The sequence below is a fragment of the Halichoeres trimaculatus genome, unplaced genomic scaffold (assembly GCF_033239565.1).
Source record: "Halichoeres trimaculatus isolate MK-OKI-2021-1 unplaced genomic scaffold, fHalTri1.1 fHalTri1_scaffold_3, whole genome shotgun sequence".
Lineage (NCBI taxonomy): Eukaryota > Metazoa > Chordata > Actinopteri > Labriformes > Labridae > Halichoeres > Halichoeres trimaculatus.
This window is the reverse complement of record NW_027437181.1, coordinates 11,470,397-11,490,674: the sequence shown is the minus strand read 5'-3', so window position 1 is coordinate 11,490,674 and position 20,278 is coordinate 11,470,397. Positions and strand designations below refer to the sequence as shown.

The window sequence follows — 20,278 nt, the reverse complement described above, 5'->3', positions numbered from 1 at the left end:
CAATTTGGTGCCTTGAGCAATCCCCGTGGGAAAACTTAGTCCACCACCTGCCAAGTATTTGGGAATAAAGCAGCTCAAGTGTGGAGTCTAACCAGCTCCAGTTTCTAGGCCAGAAATTCCTTTGGTCAAGGAGAGGAGTACTGGCCTATACTAATGTCAAACAATACTATTCATTTACTTTGGGTATTATCCAGAAGATCTAATAGTGAAGCGTAAAATATAACATAATTTCTTTAACCTACAGGGTTATGAGTTATAGTTTCTATCCAATTTATCCCACTATTTCAACTTATTTTGCATAGGTCATACCTTACTTTATAAACTTAAAGACATGTATTGTTTGTCAAATACTGTTATTCTTCTAAAAGCTCTGCTCTTGATCAAGTCTCTTTTTTATTTTGTCACTTACTTTTTTATACATAATTATTGATTTTTAAAGTTTTTTTTTTTTTTTTACCCTATTTTACACCAAAATATACCCAATTCTTTTTTTCCAATCTGGGCTGTTATTCTACTCTGACTTTTTGAGGACAAGGTATCGTATGAAGTAATAGCCTACAGCTGACCCAAAGGCTGTTGATCTATTGTGTATGGGATACATTGATTCAGCCATTTATGTTTTAATTTGAATTAAAATGCATGACAAACTTGATTCAAATTATGTTTTAACCACTATTCAGTCTGTGGGTTTAACCCCTTATAACACAAATGTTATCATGAAATAATCCATATAGTTATTTAGTTATTTAGGAATTTAATTTATTTTATTTATTTATTTATTTATTTTTCCCAGACTGTTCAAAAACCCGTGCTGTGTTTTTAACAAGCGTTAGTGGCATCATGTAATACACTGTTACTCGTTTAATTGTCACTGCAGTATTTTCTTTGTTTATTATCTCTTGAACTATGTCGCCACCGGGTGGATATTGTCCATAAATGCAACATCAACTCATCTGCTCATATTTGTCCCCACTGATTTTTACAGCTGGTCAATGTTAATAAAAGTCACCGGCCACCTCAAAGGTGGTAATGTAATTAAGAGCAATTACCTTAAGTATAGGAAAGGGGCTCTTGCAAGTTGTCATTTGGGGTGCAAACTGTTTAAAAGGCTTCCTTAAAAATGCAAAAGTAAAGAAATTAAATTTTCAGAGAAACAATTTTATTTAAGCAAGAAATAGAATCATGTTACGTTAGCCATTTGTCTATGCCAAAATTTTGAGACAGTGGAAGAGGAAATGTTATGTAACAGGTTTCAGCTCACGTTCCTGTCACGTTTAGGAGGAACCACTCGATTCAATGTCAGCTAATTTCAATCTATCTATCCACCTACTAAAGAACTGCTCTAACGATACAAGTTATGGATTTAGTTGGTAATCAACCAATTAATACCTGATGATGAGAAAGGAAAGGTAAAAAATATGTGACATTGTTGTTTGTTATAGATAAGGGGCGTGGGGATGATGCCAATGTTTACGTCATCGATTGTGTTAACCAATGAGGAGGCAGGTATCCTGATTCCAGGTTCTTCTCGGAAGTAGAATTGGAGATGTGTCAGAGCAGAGCTGCTGTCGGCTAGTGTGGCTAAGTTGGGTTCAGTGAATGAAGTGGGTGTCCTACACATCAGGCAGTCATGGTTTAAAGGAGCACAAACAAACAAACAAACGAAATGCCACGGATATAACAAGACTTGTCGCTTTTTAAGCAGCAAGGACTTAATTAATTTTCCTCACAGCCGAGGTAAGTAAACCAAAAAGGCTGCTGTTGTGTTTTGTGTTATCCGTGCTGAGATGATGCTACCTCATCATATTGATTATTAACGGCTGTAATATGGACCCCGAGGACTCACCGACAAGCCGAATTGTAAGATAGGCATGAAACAGCTGAGGTTTTGAGGAATGTAAATGTATATTACTTGGTTGCTTGTGCTTTGTTTAGTATCTCAATGTGAAGTTCCTGCGCAAAATACTCTCTGGTCAGCAACCTCGACAAAAGGGCTTGGTGGCTATCATTTTCGGGACCGAGTGAAGCGAATAGAGATACAGCTGGGATTATTTGCATCCTCTTCGGCAACAATATCATTTAAATACACGTAACATTCTTTCTTTTGATCATAAATCCCCGTTATCGCTATGTTTGCTAACCAACGGTTACAAACGTCTCAAGCGCGTGCTGTGAACTGTCTCGCGGACTGCTTGAAGTCGTGACAACGAATGAAGAGCTAATCCTTGCAGCTGCTCTCATGTTAAATTAGATCATTTATTTACTGTAAGGCTTTTAATAAGCGCAGTGTCTTTTGGCACAAGCCAGGCACAACTGTCAGATATAACGCTACTCACGGGTTATGCTGGCGGTGGATGAGAATGGTGGTAGCTGCGTGGATGTGGGGCGGGTTGTGTAATTAATGAAGCTAATTATATTCAGCAGGTATTATTCTAGCACCCTGTTGTTACCACAACTGGTGTTTTTATATAGACTGAAGCTAGGCTGTTGATTAAAGTCACTCAAGGCATTTTCAGGGTAGTGTTTGTAACTTTCTCTCTGTTAAGTCCTTCCTTAGATTGAGATTTTTCAGATGTGCACATAAAAGACAAAGTATGCAAGGATTAAACAGATGTAGTTGGGGGTAAGTGCATGAGTTTAAAGGATCTATGGGTCCATATGTCACATGTACAGAAAAAAAGCTACTGTGGAAGCAATGTAATTATGTGACCGCTTAACTGCAGAAAACATAAACACACATCAGAGACTAGACAGCTCCCAGTTCAGTAATCTCCGGACAATATTCAACCAAGACCCTAGTCAAAGTTTTAAAGTAAACCAGCTCTATTTAGGATACCAATCCAGCCATAGCTCAAGTAAATTACACTCTGACTTTTCCTCTTCACATTTGAGTACAGTCAACCTTTTAATGACTAACACCAATGACTGCAACTCCCAAGGTCAAGTGTTAATGGGAGTAGTGTAATTCTCAGGCTTCCAAAATGTAACACACAGAACCAAAAGGATTCATATGTATTACTGCTGAACACCTCTGTCTGACCTCAAACCAGCTTCACACATGTAAGGGACAGGTACATTGAATGCTTTGTGTGCTACAACACCTTTTTTGGTCTTAATATATATATACATTCTGGTGGACTGAATGTTTTCAATATCATAGTTTGTCAATAGCTTTGACCACCAGCCAAAAACAGTATATGATAATCAAGATGTAAATTAATAATTTCAAACAGGTCCCAACACAGATTGTGTGATTCTTTATCAAGGATATGGGAATACCAAGAGGTACCAATGTGATAGCCTTTGCAGTTGTTTTTGTTGTGCTTTGCAAAGAATTTCAGAAAGACTGTACTAAAGACACACAAAAAAAAAACAATTTTAGAAGGTCAGTACACACTTAAGAAACTTTAACACGAGACAGTAGTTGGATTGTGTTTGATAATATGGAAAACAATACCCATCAGTTATTATGATAAAGGAACTAATATATTTATTGTGTTTTTCTTCAGGTTGACCACACCACTGTGACATCCCATTTCACACTTTGTGAAGTCTTCATTGGACAACAACTTAAACATCAATAGTAAGTAAATAGATATCACATTTTACAGCTTTACACATACCATCTCCCGTACATGTGTTATAACACACAGTTACCGCCATTTGTTGTTTTGTCAGTCTTATGTAAGCCCTTGGTCAACAATGGAAAGCACACTGTTATTTACGCTTGAGAAATCAAACACTTCTCCTTTACGTATAACTAGATATACTCTTGTTCTATATGTGCTCTTAATAGTTACTAATTGGATAATTTCAGAGCTCATTTGAATTTGGTTTAAAGCACCTAACATGTGCAACTAAAAAATAAATATGATATAACTGCAGTGTGTTAGATTTGGTATTTCTTAGTCCAGAATCACAGTGTGTCTTTATATTAAGTTATGTTAGCGCCTCTATTAGCTATGTAGCAAAGGCTCCTATTGACCCATTTTAAGCTGAAATGTAATTAAGGTGAGTGTATTATGAAGCCGACTGTGCTGTATTTGACTGGGCTGCTCCTCTGTATTCCCATAGACTGGTTGCTGCAGGGCTTTGGGAACAAGGAGGAGTATTTAGGTTAGTCAGACATATATTTTCAGATATTATCACATTCCATCCATGTGTTTAAGCCCATATCTCACATCATATTCATTGTTTCAGAGCTTAGTAAATTAATCCTAAATAAACAGTGAAAGCGAGTACAAGTAGCCGTGAATTTGTTGCTGAAATATTAAATAAATGTAAATTATTGTAAAAGCACTGAAAGAAATGTGGCACACTCTTTTGTATTTCAGAATCACCATGAACGCCCACGAGTCAGACGTCCACTCCATCTACCCAGAGCTGCCAGCAATGTTTGACGGCATGAAGCTGGCAGCAGTGGCCACAGTGCTCTACGTAGTTGTCCGCTGCTTAAACCTGAAGAGCCCAACTGCACCACCAGACCTCACCTACCAGGACACTCCTCTCAACCGCTTCCTGCTCAAGTCCTGTCCTCAGCTGACCAAAGAGTGAGTTTGTTCTCAGCTCAGTGTCTGTCACAAAGACTCAGGGCATTACCATGGAAATGGTTATACTTGTGAGCCATCTGGGGCTGCAGTGAAGGTAGCTGTTTATCTGGCAGTTGTCCCATCTGTCATCAGTGTTCCTGAATTTGCCTCATGTCTGTGCCAGAGATGTCTTGTCTAGGCACCAGTTCTAGCATGAATAAACATCAGGCAGTGTTTGCAGGGGGTTGTCCCGATGGAGGACTGGGTTTGTCACACTCACATTATGAATACAGACTTCTTTTCTGTAGGGAAACCATGTTTGCATGTACAACAGTGCATGTCCTCAAATGAGAACGAGTCTGATCTCCTGAATGGTTTAAATCTTCTATCTGGGTTTAAGTAATCCTTGCAAACTTTGGTCTAGTGGGTAAACTAAACCAGATCTGCTGCCTGGTTTCAGTACCCTGTGATTTGGTTAAACCCTCCACCTGCTCAAGCTAAATCTCAATGAGCATTACTAATGTCCTGTTGTCTGCTGGTGTCGTAATATTCCAGGGGATCTCTGTAGGGTGGCCTCTCTTTGAGCCCTCATCACAAGTGTCTGTTTGTATAACCGATTGTTACGGAGCCCTTTGCCTTTCAGCTGCAGGGTCACAGAATCATAAGGGCACTGCGGTGTTTACATCTGTGTCTCCCTTGTTGTCATTATCCCCCCGAACAGCCATATGTTGCTTACAGAAATGTATGTGACACGACTGTCATTGGCCCTGATATAGCAAAGTCTTCAAAGCTGTCTGTTCTGTTGATGTTGGCATCGTCAGTGTCCTGTCTTTGCGTTGTTGAGAAGTGACGCTTGTGATGACCTCTTGCCTGTGGTTTTGCATAACAAAGTTCTGTTGCATGGGGAAAAGCTTAGATGTTGTGAGGTTAGCAGAGTCAACAGCAGTTTTCTTTGGCTTTGTTTGGGAACATGTACACAAGGTTGTCAGCCAACATGCAGAGCAAATCAGGACAAGTGACCCTTTAAGGTGATAGCTTTTGTTTTTTATATTTAAATTTAAATACTATTTTACTTTTTTAAACAACAATCACAGACACTCCCAGCTTATTGATAAATTTAGATTTTTAGTTTTTAGACATTTATTTTAAGTTTTTAGACATTGGGGTATTGTAACAAGTGCATACTTTATATCAAACTAGCTGCCAATAATAAAGAGATCAATACCAGACAGATTAGCAGCAACACACTCAGACAGAGCTTTGCAATAGACGCACAGAGAGAAGCGATAAAATCCAGCATTATACATTTTTTCTGGGGATGAATTAGAGCTGAAACAATTCCTCGAATGATTTGAGGTACTTGATTACAAAAAATACTTGAGTAATTTTTTCGAGGAATCGTTTAATTTTTAAAAAGATCAAAGAGTGGTATTTCAGATAGAGCTGAGGACATATTAAGAGAGTTTTCAGATCCCTCAAGCTACCCCTTATACAAAATAGCAACTAGCAACAAATCTAGCTTCTTTTCTGGAGTTTGGAGACTAATGGGTCATTCTAAGAAACGGGTGCCATTTGGGTCCGCAACGTTTGATGAGATGTCCAAGGCACAAAAAATGTGTCAAAGTGTGTTTACAAATTTTGGAGCTACCAAAGCAAGTGCTCTTATTGACATGCTGTATCAGAAAAGTCTATTTCTTAAAGAGAAAAATTTTCATTTGAAAAATAGCTGCTCTTTAACTAAACAAAAATGTATTTTATCCGATTACACGATTAATCGATGGGATTTTCAGTAGAATACTTGAACACTAAAAATGTTTGATAGCTGCAGCCCTATTATGAATTATATAGCTTTCATAAACAAGCCATCAGTTTGTCATCTATTCATTCTCTTAAGCAGTCTTGTAGCAGAAACCCAGCACTCTCCAGCCTATTTTTCTTTCATCTAAGAGAGTATTTGGTATTTCCCCAGTTTGCAAGCATCAAAAGGCAGTGACTTTACTTCTGGACTTTGATCTGGACCTTAGATCTTGTCCTCATCAAAACCACAGTGACGTGTCTGTTTCCTTTTCCTGTCACTTGTTGCTGCTAAAGCAAACAGAGAGTGGACACTGTATGAGAAGTTGAAATTTACTTCTCTAAAGAGTCTCAGATCAGAAACAAATCATCACCAAGTTTTGAATCACACACATTTGTTGATTTATAATTATAATGTGTTTTGTATTTTAATTGTTTTCATGGGTTGAAAGTAAATGCTGATCATGTATCAAGTATCAAAAGTCCCCAGTCATATGTGAGCATGTCTTTAGCTTGGTTGTCAGAAATGACTCATTTGGCCTGTCTAAAGGGTTTTTATGATGCTGCTTGTGTACCTTACTTGTTACAGAACTATCTGTGTTGCAACACTGAGGTTATCCTCTTCTAGTAGCTATAGATTAAGCCTGCAGAGTACCTTCTAGAGAAGAGGGGTTAAGCTATGCTTATTGTAAAACTCCATGCTGGACGTGATTACATTATCAGTAAATGGAAGCAGTCTGATTTTGATTGACAGTCCCATTATGTAAGAGTGTGTTTTCTGCGAGCAGTAATTGTTGTAGGTGGTGTAAGACCATTGGCCTCACCAGGTTGAAGGGCTTGTGTAACTGTTAATGTCACTGAACCCTTTGCTCTGTGTTGCTACTTAGGATCTTTCTGTGTTTAGGTCATTTGTTCACTATTAGTGTCAACAGAGTTTTGTTTATCTCATCTAATGGCCTTCTAAGACACACCAAAAGGGACAAAAAATTGCGGATATGATGTTATGTAACTGAGGAAAAGTGAAAAGAGGCATTCAGATGCATGCTATTTTCAACCATTTCCATTCTTCTATAAAAACAGTCTAGTTGAAATACTTGAAAAGATAAACTGACCAAAAAAGTTAAACATACCTAGAGGCTTAAGGGCACGCTCCACATACAGAGGCTATACAGCCTTTTTTGCAGCAGTTGCCAGGCAAGACCCTTTGCCACATATTTCTTTTCTCTTTGCAGTCTCCCTATCAGTGACTGCAGAAATGCCTCAGAAAATAACTTTAAATTGTTAACAAGTAACCGAAACCTCAAATAGAGATTTTAATCAAAACACAGGATGCCCTTTTTTTCAGTGAAAGCATGATGTTCAGAGATTGACTCAAAGAAGGCGCTGCAGATAAAACCACAGGTTTGGGCCATGATTCAGAAGTTTTAACCCCTGAAAAGAATTACAACATTACATGGAGAACAACAAAGATATGCTTTAGTTGTGATCCCTAAAGCTCTTATCCTGATTATAGAGTCTCTTCAAAGTGGTCTTTTCTTTAAATGATGTTAGGAGAGGGTGAAAAAAGCACTTGACACAGTTTTCCTGTCAGGTTGTTCACATGGTTTTGGACCTGGTGTGGAAATAAGATGGTAATTCATGATAATGCACAACACAAGGCACAATGTTTCAAAGGAATATTATGTAACCCAGCGACTTGACTCCCACAGCAAACTCCTACAGAGGGTTTCAAGTACACATGCTCAGCACAACTTATAAAAACATAGCAAGAGTCTGTGCTAAACACAGATGTCAGAAAGGAGCATAAAGTGATCTTTTAAAAGCTGAGGAAATATCACTCTGTATGCAAACTATGTGCCAGGATGTCACAAAGTGTCATAAACCAGGAATGCATTTTCATCTACTCGAGATGTTGTGTCATTGGTGTTTCTGGGCTGTAACCTTGAGCTCCTATTGAGTGCGTTAGGACAGTAAGCTCATATCTCTGGATCAGATTTAACAGCAGCGTCTATATTTGTGTTATCCAGGTACATTCCTCCTCTTCTGTGGGGCAAGAGTGGTCACCTCCAGACAGCTCTGTATGGGAAACTTGGTCGGGTGAGTTCACCTCACCCAAGTGGAATCAGAAAGTACTTACCCATGCAGGATGGGGCCACTGCCACCTTTGACCTGTTTGAGCCAGTTGGGGACCATCGAACAGGAGGTGATAAATTAAATTTCATCAATGTTTTTTTTTTTTCACCAGCTATTTATTTTTGTTGTTTGCTGCTATTTGGACATCATTTACTCCAGTAGATGATGGTCAAATGGCTGTTTGATGCAAAGCAAAACATAGATACCCTCTTACTTTGGAAGTCTTGCTTGTTTGTTGGTATAGGGTTTCTATTAATGCTGTTTTTGTATCACTAGTATACTATACTACTGGTATACAAACATATCCATCTTGTAAAATAATCCCTCTTCTCCTGATCTTCCTTAGTTTCTCCCATTGGTTATACCTGATAGATATGTCTAACTTAGCCAAATGAAGGAAGTTATTTTCTCTGTTTTGCTTTAAAAGTAACCAAAAAAATCAGGTTTAAAAATGGAGCATAAAGATTTGATTCTGTCTAGTTTCAAGTGTTTTTCCAGGTTTTCCCTTGAACTATTCATCAGTGATTTGTGACCCACAAAGGTGGGACATAGGAAACCAGTTGTGTGAGAACATTTTTAAAGATGGATCCCTTGCTTTGGATGCCTTAGCTGAACCCTGACCTCAGTGGTAATCTTGTGATCTTCCAAGAAAGCTTAAGACTCACATGACACGAGTTTCCTAAAAAGTAGCATTACTATTTGTATTCTTTTTTTCCTGAGGCTGTAATCGACAGGAAAAATTAATCAGGGATCTGCTGCAGTGCTCTGCTTTTCTGCTTTCCTTCCCAAATTCAGAGATGTGCTGTTTAGACTGATTGGAGCATATTGTTCCTCATAATTGAGCATTTGTTACTCTCACTGGAGGATGTCTTACTCTGATCCATCTGCCTGTTACAACAGATGACATCACCATGGTGATATGCCCTGGAATTGGTAACCATAGTGAAAAGCATTACGTCCGAACCTTTGTGGATTATGCCCAGAAGGACGGATACCGTTGTGCTGTGCTGAACCACCTGGGAGCTCTACCCAACATTGAGCTGACCTCTCCACGCATGTTTACCTATGGTGGGTAAAGGAGCTGACTCTACTGCACTGTACTTGGGGAAAAATAACAGAATTACTAGTGTATTGGAATGAAAAAAGAATTTGATGCGATCTAAAAAAAAAAAAAAGCATGACTGAATCATCACTTTATTTCTTTAACCCACTCCACTCCCTCTCCAGCTGTCGGGTGGGGTTGAGGATTAAGACAGCTTTCACTCATTTTACAGCTGTGAGCTCAGCTGAAATACATGTTTAATGTTTTTAAATTGTCGCACCTTAACTTTGTGTCAATATAATCTGGTTTAGCTTGAGGTATTTTAATTCTTGCATTGAGACAAATCTCATTACAACATCAAGGTGAGGCTTAAAGGCTTTATGAGCTACTAAAGCTCTAAGAATAAGAGATAATAAGAGATTTTAGTCCTGATCTTATTTAAAAGTTCTGATAGAGATAAATGTTATACTCTGAGCTAAAAGCACCTTTAGCTGTGACTGCTGAGCAAAGAAAAATACTCCATCTCATGTAGGTGTTATTGATTGAAAACTGAACTCTTTCCCTAACAGGATGCACATGGGAGTTTGCGTCCATGGTGGGATACATTAAGCGGACGTATCCTCAGACCCAGCTGGTTGTGGTGGGCTTCAGTCTGGGTGGAAACATCGTTTGCAAGTTTCTGGGAGAGAACAGGACAAACCAGGAGCGAGTGCTGTGTTGTGTCAGCGTCTGTCAGGGGTACAGTGCTCTCAGGTGAGAAGACGTCCTCTCATGTTTTAATAAAAATTTACACTTTCATTTAAACCCCTGTATTACACAAGCACTAGATGCTCACAAGTTTATAAATATTGATGAAGCTCAGCATAATGCCACAGTATGATTAGTGATTACATAATACAACCATGTGCCCGGGTCACCGAGCATCCCAGCTGTTTAATCTTTCAGCTGTTCACTTTGTAGTTTTTCAATTACCATTTTCAAAACCTTTCCTTTGAAATAGAAAGACTCACAAAAACTCAGAATCAGAGTTTGGAAGTGCTGTGCACTGGCAAATGTCGTTAGGTTTTCCCAGTTTGCTGTCACTCTGCAGTGTGGTAGGTCTCTGTGTGTCCAGGCTGTATTGTCTATACCAAGCATCTACCTAAATCCTTTTCATCTGATTAATGGTGCATAAAGAGCAGGAGGGTTTGTTTGCAAAACACAGGGAACTGAAGCGGTGGTCTAACAGCATTCCAAGTATAAACATTTTGTATACACAAAGGCATATTTGTGAAGCCCACAGGGCAAACAAATGTATAAATGTATGAATGTTCCCATGTTCATGCTGGACTGAGCCACACCTTCAGGGTTTTACATGCAGCCAGAGTCTCTTGGCAGACATGACAGACTGGATCTGTCTAAGTTGGATGCAGACGGAGCGCTGTGTTGCAGTGACTGCCGGCTTTGAAAGCAGGATTTCACATTTTCCCTTTTTACTAAATCCTCCTTTCAAATCAGTGTCCCAACCTAAGCTGACCCTTTGACCCTGCGACTACTTTTGTCTTTTAGAGTCGTTCCTCTTCACAAATAATATTTGATTAATTAATAATAGTGTTGATTGCATGCGACATTTATTTTATCAAATGGTCATGTATTTTTTTAGATACATTTTTGCTAATGTTTTGGAGTTGCCTGTCTCTGTTAGTGAGCTGCAAACTAATGCCTGACACTATTGCTCTACTCTGCACACAGGCGTGACTCTTTGTCCTGTGGATTACTCAGGACATTTGGTGTGTTGTTTGTAATGCAGACAGGCTGCATAGAGCTGACTTCCTGTGTGTTTGTCTTTATCCCTCAGGGCCCAGGAAACATTCCTGCAGTGGGACCAGTTCAGACGCTTTTATAATTTTCTCATGGCTGACAACATGAAGAAAATCATCCTCTCACACAGGTATCACCATTGGTACATGCAGTTCGTTGGCTTGTAGGGAACTCCATGAACAATGACCTTCTCTGTTTTCATCTTAGCTTAATCTGACAATACACAGACTTATCACACATTCAGCATTCTTACATACACCTTGTAAAGTTAAATGCTGTATTAACATTTTGTGTAAAGATCTGAACTGCATAAAAAGCTGAGTACAATTCTACTATTCCTTAGTTTCATTTAGCAGATGCTTCTGTCCAAAGTGATGTACAACACAAGAGTAATTTACAGCACATTTATAAACCAACTATTTCAACATTTTGAAATATGTTTTTCTTTGTGTTTATGTCCCTTTTCCTGCTTGTTACAGACACAGCTTGTTTGGGGGAAGCTCAGTGAAATCAATGAACGCAGATGTCGGTCGGCTGTGGATAGCAACGTCCCTCATGCAGATTGATGACAGCATCATGAGGTATAATGGGAAGCAGATAAGCAAAGGTTACAAATCTCTGATAAAAAAAAAACCTAAATGATGGACTTTTGTTTTTTTGGTTTCAACAGAAAATTCCACGGCCACAGCTCTCTCAAGGAGTACTATGAGAAGGAGAGTTGTGTACATTATATTCACAATGTAAGAATTGCTTTTGCACACTTCATTACACATTCTGTCACTCTTTCAAAGTCTGTTTGTGTATTTTTGTAATGTACGGGTCTTTCTTTGCAGGTAAATGTGCCATTGCTGCTAGTGAACTCAGCAGACGATCCTCTGGTTCATGATTCACTGCTCACCATCCCTCGCACATTAGCAGGTAACAACATGACAGCAGTGCTGTACTTAACTCTTGTGGGGAAAATGACACACTTTTGTAACCCCAAGCTCACTAGAACATAGAATTGGGAGATCGTTATTAGCCATTCACATGGCAACGTGGAAGCCCCAAGTTTCATATTCATCATATGATTCTGCTCCCTCTCCTGCATTGGGGACTGGTGTTTTGTGAGGTGTAGGGATCAGAAAAGTCAAACTACAATTCTTTAAGGGCAGGACACACATGCACTTTTTATTTCTTTCACATTTATATGAGTAATACCAAGTACTGGTTTGTTCAAGTGCAAAGTTGTTTTGAGTAAATGTTGGTTTGCAATCACAGTTTTGGTTGTTTTTTCCACATCTAAAAAAAATGAAGATAAAACCCTGCACATCAGTCACTCAAAACAATTCTCACTGAAACCTGCATATAACCAGTGTTTTATAATCCAATCATGAATAGCCCTGACAAGCTGAAAAATTAATGGCACTAGATTTTACTGAATATTTAATACGGTGCCAAAAATAATGTTGTGTACTTGGCTCTGTGGAGGGAAATTCTGTACTGGAGTCTGTCATGTTCACACAGACACACTGTGTCCCATATTTGATTCTCCATTGAGTCATTGCTTTTGTAGATACAGCAGGCTTGTCCTGTCTAACCATAACAGTTGCTGTTGACTCTGAATGTTTAGTTCTCAAAATAAAAACATGTCTGCAGTCTCAAAAGGCCTTCTTATATATAAGTGGGCCCTCCACCCTGATGAGAGCAGGGAGTGACGCACACTGTAGATCAGGTCAGAGGTGTGAGTTATGCCTTTGGGTGTGTTTAAGCAGCTGCAACAATCCATCACATATATAGCTTAGTGAATGGTCCTTCTTTGCATCTGGGTTAGGGTTAGGGTTAGGGTTAGACCAAGTTTATCTGTCTCACAGGTCTAGATCATTAGAGGTTTTAACCTGCATTGGTCTGAACAGCACATCTATAGCTCAGTTCATAAAAAGTGGTTACGCTTTCATGTTACAGAGTGACTAATCAAACGTCCCCCCTCACAGCCTGAGCTATATTTAAACATACTGAGCACTTAAACTGTTTTGGAAAAGAAAATACCCTCATGTGAGATTGTTTGTGTAGTCAGATGAGTCTGGGCTGGGAGTTCATGCAACTTCATATGTCTCTGGAGAGCAACACTCACTGAAAGGAGGATCAGCAGTCACCTTTGCCCTGAAACAGTGTCACAGTGACTCAGACACAGGGCTGCCAGGAAGAACAGAAATAAACTTGCTGTGTTGGTGCTGTGATTAGCTTGGATGAAAGTATTTGATAAGACCAATCGTTAGCTTGCTATTAAGTAATACTCATCTTTGATCTGTTCTTCTATAGTTTTTTTTCAGGCAGTGATGTACAGAATGTGAAAAAAATAACATGTCTCACCACCTTTTCTCAGTACAACTTATTCTCCAGATCATTCTGTTCCAACCTGTCACTCAGAAACTGCTGAAGAAACATAGCTTCGGGTCTGAACGAGCTCAAGGCTGTCCTGTGGCAGCTCAGCAGCTGTCATGAATAGTGCACAGTGGTGAAAACCCTGTGGGATCTTAATCACTAGTCAACCGCATCAGGCTCACCCACTAACCCAGATAAAAGCAAGAGAATAACAAGATTCAGGCCAATCCTTTTCACAGGACCACTCTGCCTGGTTGACCGCAGCGACAGCACTCTGCTGAGGTTCATACATGGATTGAAATAAAGGCTGTCCTCCTTTTTAAGCCTCTGCTGGTGATAACTGTGACAGGAGGCGCCATGTTTTTAGTTAGCTGTTGGTTTGCCTCCACTTACCTCCAGCTTTCTATTTTGAGTTGACATGGTATCCCAGGAATGTCTGAAGGGATTGTCTTCAAATTTGGCACAAATGCTTACTTTGAGTGGAAGATAAAGTGGAAGTCAAATATTAGATTCACCATCACATGTTTTTTAACAGGATCCAATTTTGAGTGATGACAATTGAAAAAGTCAGATCAACCTCCAAAACTGACATCCTAACTTAATTCCTTGGAAAAAAAAACACTTCTTTGGTTACATTTACCATCCTAGTCTTGTCAAGGCATAATCACTTAGACTCCGAAATTTATTGAGAACATTTTTGTGTTAAAGGGTTCAAGTAACTAGGATTTTGTCCTCTACATTATTGGGAACTCAAACTCAAAAAGAGAGAAAGGATTAATTTTCTTATCAGTCTTCCAATTTTTTTGTTGTGATTTTAGGAAAATGTGTCAGAAATGCTGAGTTTATTCGTATGTCCCCATACCATACCAGCAAAAGTTACACTGTCATTCCATGAGAAACATGTAACTGGTTGTAAAACTGCAGCCTAACAGGTTTCCAGAGGTATGCATCCCTGAGGCAGTAATTCTAGGTGTATATTTATAGATCAACATATATTTAACATCTGTCAAATTCTACACGTCTCTGTAGTCATGTTTTTCTCCCTTGTGTAGGCGTAGCCCATAACCCTGTCTGGTCAGTTTGTTGATAGCTAAGAGTAAAGATTCCTGAACATTGCGCTTTTATTTGATCACTGAACATCTGATTCCAAAACCTTGAGCATCATTGGGCTGCTACAAAACAGGCGCTCACATCGTGGCTGCAGGGATTTGCTTACAGTTATGTAAGGGATGGGATCAATAAAAGGAGTTTGATGAGGACAAGGTCATGGCTCTGTGGGGACAAAGACAAGCATTTGTTTTTGTTTTGTTTTCTTTTTTACTTCAATCTTGCAGTTTCGTCATCTGCAGCTTATCCATTGGTCTAAACTTTCAGCTGTGGTATTTGCTACTGAACCATACCTTCCAGAAGTTGTGTCATGTTCTTATCTGTTTGCCCAGCCAAACACACCCTCTTTATCTATATCAGGCATATAATAATCCCTGTCATGCCCCTATTTGGTCATGTGTCCACTGTTGGTTTTCTGATACTGATAAGCACACACTGTACAGAGTACAGAGGCCTAATTCCTATGTGTTGTGTCATCCTTCAGCAAAGAAGCCCAATGTGATCTTTTCCCTGACGCTACACGGGGGCCACCTGGGTTTCTTTGAGGGCGCGGTGCTCTTCCCCCAGCCCCTCACCTGGATGGACAAAGTGATTGTGGGTTACGCCAACGCCATATGCCAGTGGGAGAAACAGAAACCGCCGTGCCAAAGTGGCCCCCTGAGTGAGAGCTCCTGTAAAGAGGAAAAAGCATAAACCTCTGCCTCTTTCTCACATCTTCTCTTTCCTCTCACCCTCTCCAGCCCCTCAGTTCCCAGCACAGAGGAGACATCTGAACTAAACCTTAACTCTCTTCTCTGCCTTCTCCTCTGGTGCCACCCAAATCTCTAAAACACACACACACAGAGTCCCCCATGCCTTTTTACACTGACACCCTCGATTCACCGTCACCTTACATTATTTGAAGGAACAAAAACAACGAACTGCCTTTGTGCCCTTCTCCATCAGGGAGACTCTGAATTCGAAGCAGGAACATTTTGTTCTCTGCATGTACACAACATTGATCCTTTGCTTATGGAGGTGTTGACCAAAAATGACAAACATTAAGTCAAGCTGGCATTGAAAAGAACTTGAGAGCACCACTTTAGAGTAGTCCAGTAAAAAAAGAGCACACATGGAGCCTCCTGTAACTGTAATCAAGGACTGTGCTGCAGCAGGTGCCAACTTACTGCACCTGTAAGAAGCTCACTGCTTATCACCGCCAAGGCCATGTAGCCTAGTCTGCTGTCTTAACCAACACAGCGTCTTTGTACTTTCTATGTGTGTGTAACTTCCAGATGTAGTGTGTATGTGTCTGTGTGCGCCTGCGTAGATGGAGAGTTAAAGACCCGTGACAGAACATGTGATTTTGTGTTTGGTAGGTGTGATCTGAGCTCTCAGTTGGTGGTCTGTTGACCCCTTTATGTCGGTTCTTTTGAATGAAATGTCACCCAATTTTTTAGAAAATATCCAGTTGAAAAAAACAAGTATTACAATGGGGATTTTAAACATTATTTCCACCTCATGACATCCTTCTGGTACTTGTGTTATGCGCTTGAAATGAAAGTGTAAAACATGAGCAGGGATCAACCCTGGAGGAAAACATGCACATTCCCACTACTGCATTCTATCACTTTGATTCAATGCACTTTACTCCCTGTGTGACACGTCTTCATCTTCTTTTGATTCCTCATTCAAGGCCCTGAGATAGAGATTATGAGCTGTTTAGCTGGATAGTGATTGATAGAAACACCAGGAAGGAGCAAGGATGATAACGAAAAGTTAGATGACTCAAATGTTCCCTGTATTGTCTTTTGTCCATGTCTTTGAGCCCTCTTACTCTCTCATTGCCTTTGATCAGCTTCAGGTCCAGCTAACGCTCTGTTGTGCTTCTCTTGCTGCACAGGCACAGACCTGCTACCAGCCGAGCCCCTGAGTGGTCCAGTGCTAGACTGTGTTACTGCTCCAGGGCGAGCACACTAACTTGAAAGTACTTCACTGGTTGTAAACATCTCAGTATTATTTTTCGAATTCTCCCCTCCATAATTTTGAGGCTGCTGGTTGATTGGCTAACGGTGGTCATTACGAGAGGGAGTTTTGCAGCATGAGGCAGGTTTTTCTCCTAATCTGAGCTGTGAGGTGTGATGAGTAGGAGGGCTAAGGATACAAGTGTTAAACCAAATGTTTATTTCAGCTGATTGTTTCTAAATGCAAGTGATTGTTCTACTGTGTAATAAGACGAAAAGCAATGCATGCAAGATAGATGAGACTGGTTTTAACTCAAGGGAATATTTTCTTTCAAAGACGGCATTTCTTGTTTTTCTTGTCTGTGCTGAGCTGAGCGCCTAAGCTGTTGTAGCACAGCAGGGTGCACTGGAACACTGTAGTGAAATGTTGAAATCCACATCAACTGTGTTTTGATGGAATCATACTGCAATAATAGAAACTATAGACTTTTCAAAACCTGAATCTATTGGAGAATTTCAATGTAAGGGCTTTGGAAGCTTCTTCCAGTCCAGCCAAGTAATCTGTATTCTGAAACACTGTGACGAAACAGATGGGTGGTTAAAAATGATGAAAGGAAAACAGGTTATTGACAACAGCTGATGTTGTGAGGCTTTGAGGCTTTTGTAAGACCTGGGTTTAATGTCTTTTCAAGGTAGCGAGTTTTGGAACAGACAAGGAACTCAGTGTTTATCTTGAAGTGAACAGATCAAAAAGTCATGTAGGAACTAAATAAGCATTTGTTAACTCTCAAAGAAGACATTGTATGTCTTTTAAGTTCATTTGAAGCCTCAAAAATAGTTTTGTTTACAATCTGAGAAAATGAGATGCTGTGAAAGAAATTAGACATTATTCATAAAACTTGAACAGTCAAACTCTTGACACTTTTGCTCAAGTATGTACCGAAATTATTGATCTCCTATCAAAATTAATTTTGCTGTACTACAGTTGCTCAAGAATGAAATTACCCCCAGTGTAAGGAGGTCTTTTTTTGCGGTATAAATTGCTTCATTTTAACTCTCAAACTTTAGTTGCTTTAAGAAAATTTAACAGAATCCAGGTATTAGCCTCACCCATGCTCTTGGCTGTAGTAAAAAAAAGATTTGCACATCCAAAGTCACCGCTCTATACACAGAGAATTTACTGATCCAACACCAGTGCCCTCATTTTACTCCAAAATTTAATCTGTTCAGCCTCCTGTACTAAATCAGCAGCCAAGCATGACTTACTGAAGGTGTAAAAAAGCTCTGAATTTTATTTTGACATTGGCAATAAAAGTAAATTAATTTGAAATGGACATAATCTCTGATGCCAGATCAACTGAGAGGCTGTTTGTCATCCTGCATCATTCAAACCACAAATCACTGTCGCCATCTGTTGTCGAAATGAACAAACTACAACTGCTGATTAGTCCCTGCACTGAGACTAACCCACTCATGGTTCACAGTATCCACAGCTCTGATTTACAGACAAGTCAGCTGATTTAAATGTATCCTTTAGGAGAAAAATCTGCTGAACACTGAAAACACCAGCACAAACCTGGTGTCTGCAGTGAGAGCCATTTGTCTTCTTTTTATGATTTTTGCCTCATCTTAACTTTGTTGAAAAATGCAGGTTTGGGTGTATTGTATGTATGTATTTGTTGAATATTTAGGGTATTGTTTTTTTTAAAAAAACTTTGTATTATTATAACGGTTTTGTATCATTTTCTTGTGCAAATGCATCAGAGTGTGAGTGTTGGTGACGAGTAAACATGCTGTAAATGTATACCGTGTCATGTCACCAATTCTGATTAACAGGAACCAAAACTTCTTCACTTTAAAAATTAACAAAAGCTAAAGAAATATTTGAAAAAAAGTGTATATTTAAATATTTGAGGGAACAGATGTTAAAAAAATAAAGGCAATAACCAACCAGGAGGGATTTCTTGTCATATTAATGCTTATGTGTTAGAAAATGTCAGGTGGCAAAAGACCAAATCATGTCATTTAGACTAAGATCTTTTCTTCATGGAGTGTGGGATCTGAGATGTTGTTTTACTGTGCTGATATGCTCCACTGAACTTATCCTAACCGCAGTGTTTCAAACATCTTGTTTTTCAAGGTTGCAGACTCATCTTTGTCATTTGAAGCTAAACACTTGGAATATTACCTTTTTCAAGTAATTAATCTAAAAAGCTTGTGTTTGGCATGAACATTGCACAATGTTGCTTTCCTTTTAAATGACTCATTATTTGAAATACCAACAATTTAAAACAAAGTGGACCAGGGCTTACAGTATGTTTTTATCATACAGCTTTAATTTTCTGTTGAGCATTTTGAGCAACAGTTTCAAGATGTGGCAGCGATGACAGTGAACGCTCAGAGTCACACAACATGATGTAATCTGGTTTTAAACACTGGGTGTTTTTGGTGAAGAGAACCAATGGTGTGTGTGATCTACTAATGTGAGGAAATATGATTATTGTGCTCCAAAATAAATTATTTTCTCAAATGAACAAAGAAGTTTCTGTTTTCTGGGAAAACTCTGCCACACCCATGTTTCTGTATAAGCTGGTTATTATTTCAAGAATTTGTGCTCAATATGTTGGTGGAAACAAAGGATGGGATGTGAAGGATGTGGAGCTTTAGACTAACAGCAGTGGAGCTCTCTTGTGGTGATGTTGTTGTAATGCAAAGTGTTATATAACTTGAACTAGGTTTTTTCACAGATGACTTCATATGGTGACAGAACACTCAGGATGCCTTTTCATTCAGTTATAGTGCAACTGGGTAACTCAAACAATCCTAAAGTTATATTTATTTTCTTCACCACAATTTGGTGTAAAATGTTTTATTTACATGACACAGAGTCTTAAGTCAGTATGTTTGATTTTAAAGTTGTGATTTGGACTGTAAACACCGTCCCCCCAGCTTACAATTCTGCTTTTCAGCTTGTTGTTGACTGCAACGAGCTAGTTAGCTGGAGTTGTGGGTTTTTTTTTTGTTTTTATGATAATGCTTTATCTAACAGATAAAGAATACTGTATTTACATTTTATCTATTGACTCTGACATGGATCTTAATGTAATAAGAAGCCGTTATGGTCCAAATCCTTGTTGTAGTAATAATATATATTTGTTCTGATGAACAACACTTGCCACCAAAAAAATTCAGATCCTTCATTAGTCCTACCACTCACTATTCTCTCTCAGTATCTGATATCTGAGATGAATTTCACAGGGATTCCACAACTTCATTAACAAGTTATGTGAATACTAAAAATTATTTGTTTTGTAGACAAAAATACACAGTTATAGTCATTAAAGAGGATAAAGCAATCAAAATGTACACAATCTGAAATGAGCTGGACTGCAAAAATACCCATTTGACTCTTTTAACTTAAAGCTCCCCCAAGAGATTTTTAATTATGTAATTTTTGGTGCCTTTGACAAAATCATTCCTCTTTTTGTAAGGTATGTTTTCTGACATAGAATATGTCTTCTCTTGACACTGTGAATTTGATGCGGGAAAATAAACAAGAGTGTTTT

General features: G+C 39.0%; 1 protein-coding gene across 3 annotated transcripts; it reads left to right on the top strand.

Moving 5' to 3' along the window:
- The first annotated feature begins 1,535 nt into the window (after window positions 1-1,535).
- On the top strand, window positions 1,536-20,233 carry LOC141787908 (monoacylglycerol lipase ABHD2). 3 transcript variants are annotated; one of them, XM_074666623.1, is made up of 12 exons: window positions 1,536-1,737; window positions 3,510-3,583; window positions 4,075-4,116; window positions 4,335-4,550; window positions 8,351-8,526; window positions 9,357-9,524; window positions 10,068-10,251; window positions 11,336-11,428; window positions 11,778-11,879; window positions 11,969-12,038; window positions 12,132-12,216; window positions 15,254-20,233. In XM_074666623.1, exons 4-12 carry the CDS (start codon window positions 4,342-4,344, stop codon window positions 15,460-15,462), a joined length of 1,296 nt encoding a protein of 431 aa, XP_074522724.1. In that variant the 5' UTR covers window positions 1,536-1,737; window positions 3,510-3,583; window positions 4,075-4,116; window positions 4,335-4,341; the 3' UTR covers window positions 15,463-20,233. The 3 variants fall into 3 exon arrangements, with proteins under 3 accessions (XP_074522724.1, XP_074522723.1, XP_074522725.1); XM_074666622.1 differs by lacking the exon at window positions 4,075-4,116; XM_074666624.1 differs by lacking the exons at window positions 1,536-1,737; window positions 4,075-4,116 and adding an exon at window positions 1,846-1,865.
- Window positions 20,234-20,278: the final 45 nt, after the last annotated feature.

Coding starts and splice junctions, on each gene's coding strand:
- LOC141787908 (XM_074666622.1), top strand. CDS start 4,342: ATGAACGCCCACGAGTCAGACGTCCACTCCATCTACCCAGAGCTGCCA. Junction 4,551..8,350: donor TGTCCTCAGCTGACCAAAGA/GTGAGTTTGTTC, acceptor TGTGTTATCCAG/GTACATTCCTCCTCTTCTGT. Junction 12,039..12,131: donor GTGTACATTATATTCACAAT/GTAAGAATTGCT, acceptor CTTTCTTTGCAG/GTAAATGTGCCATTGCTGCT.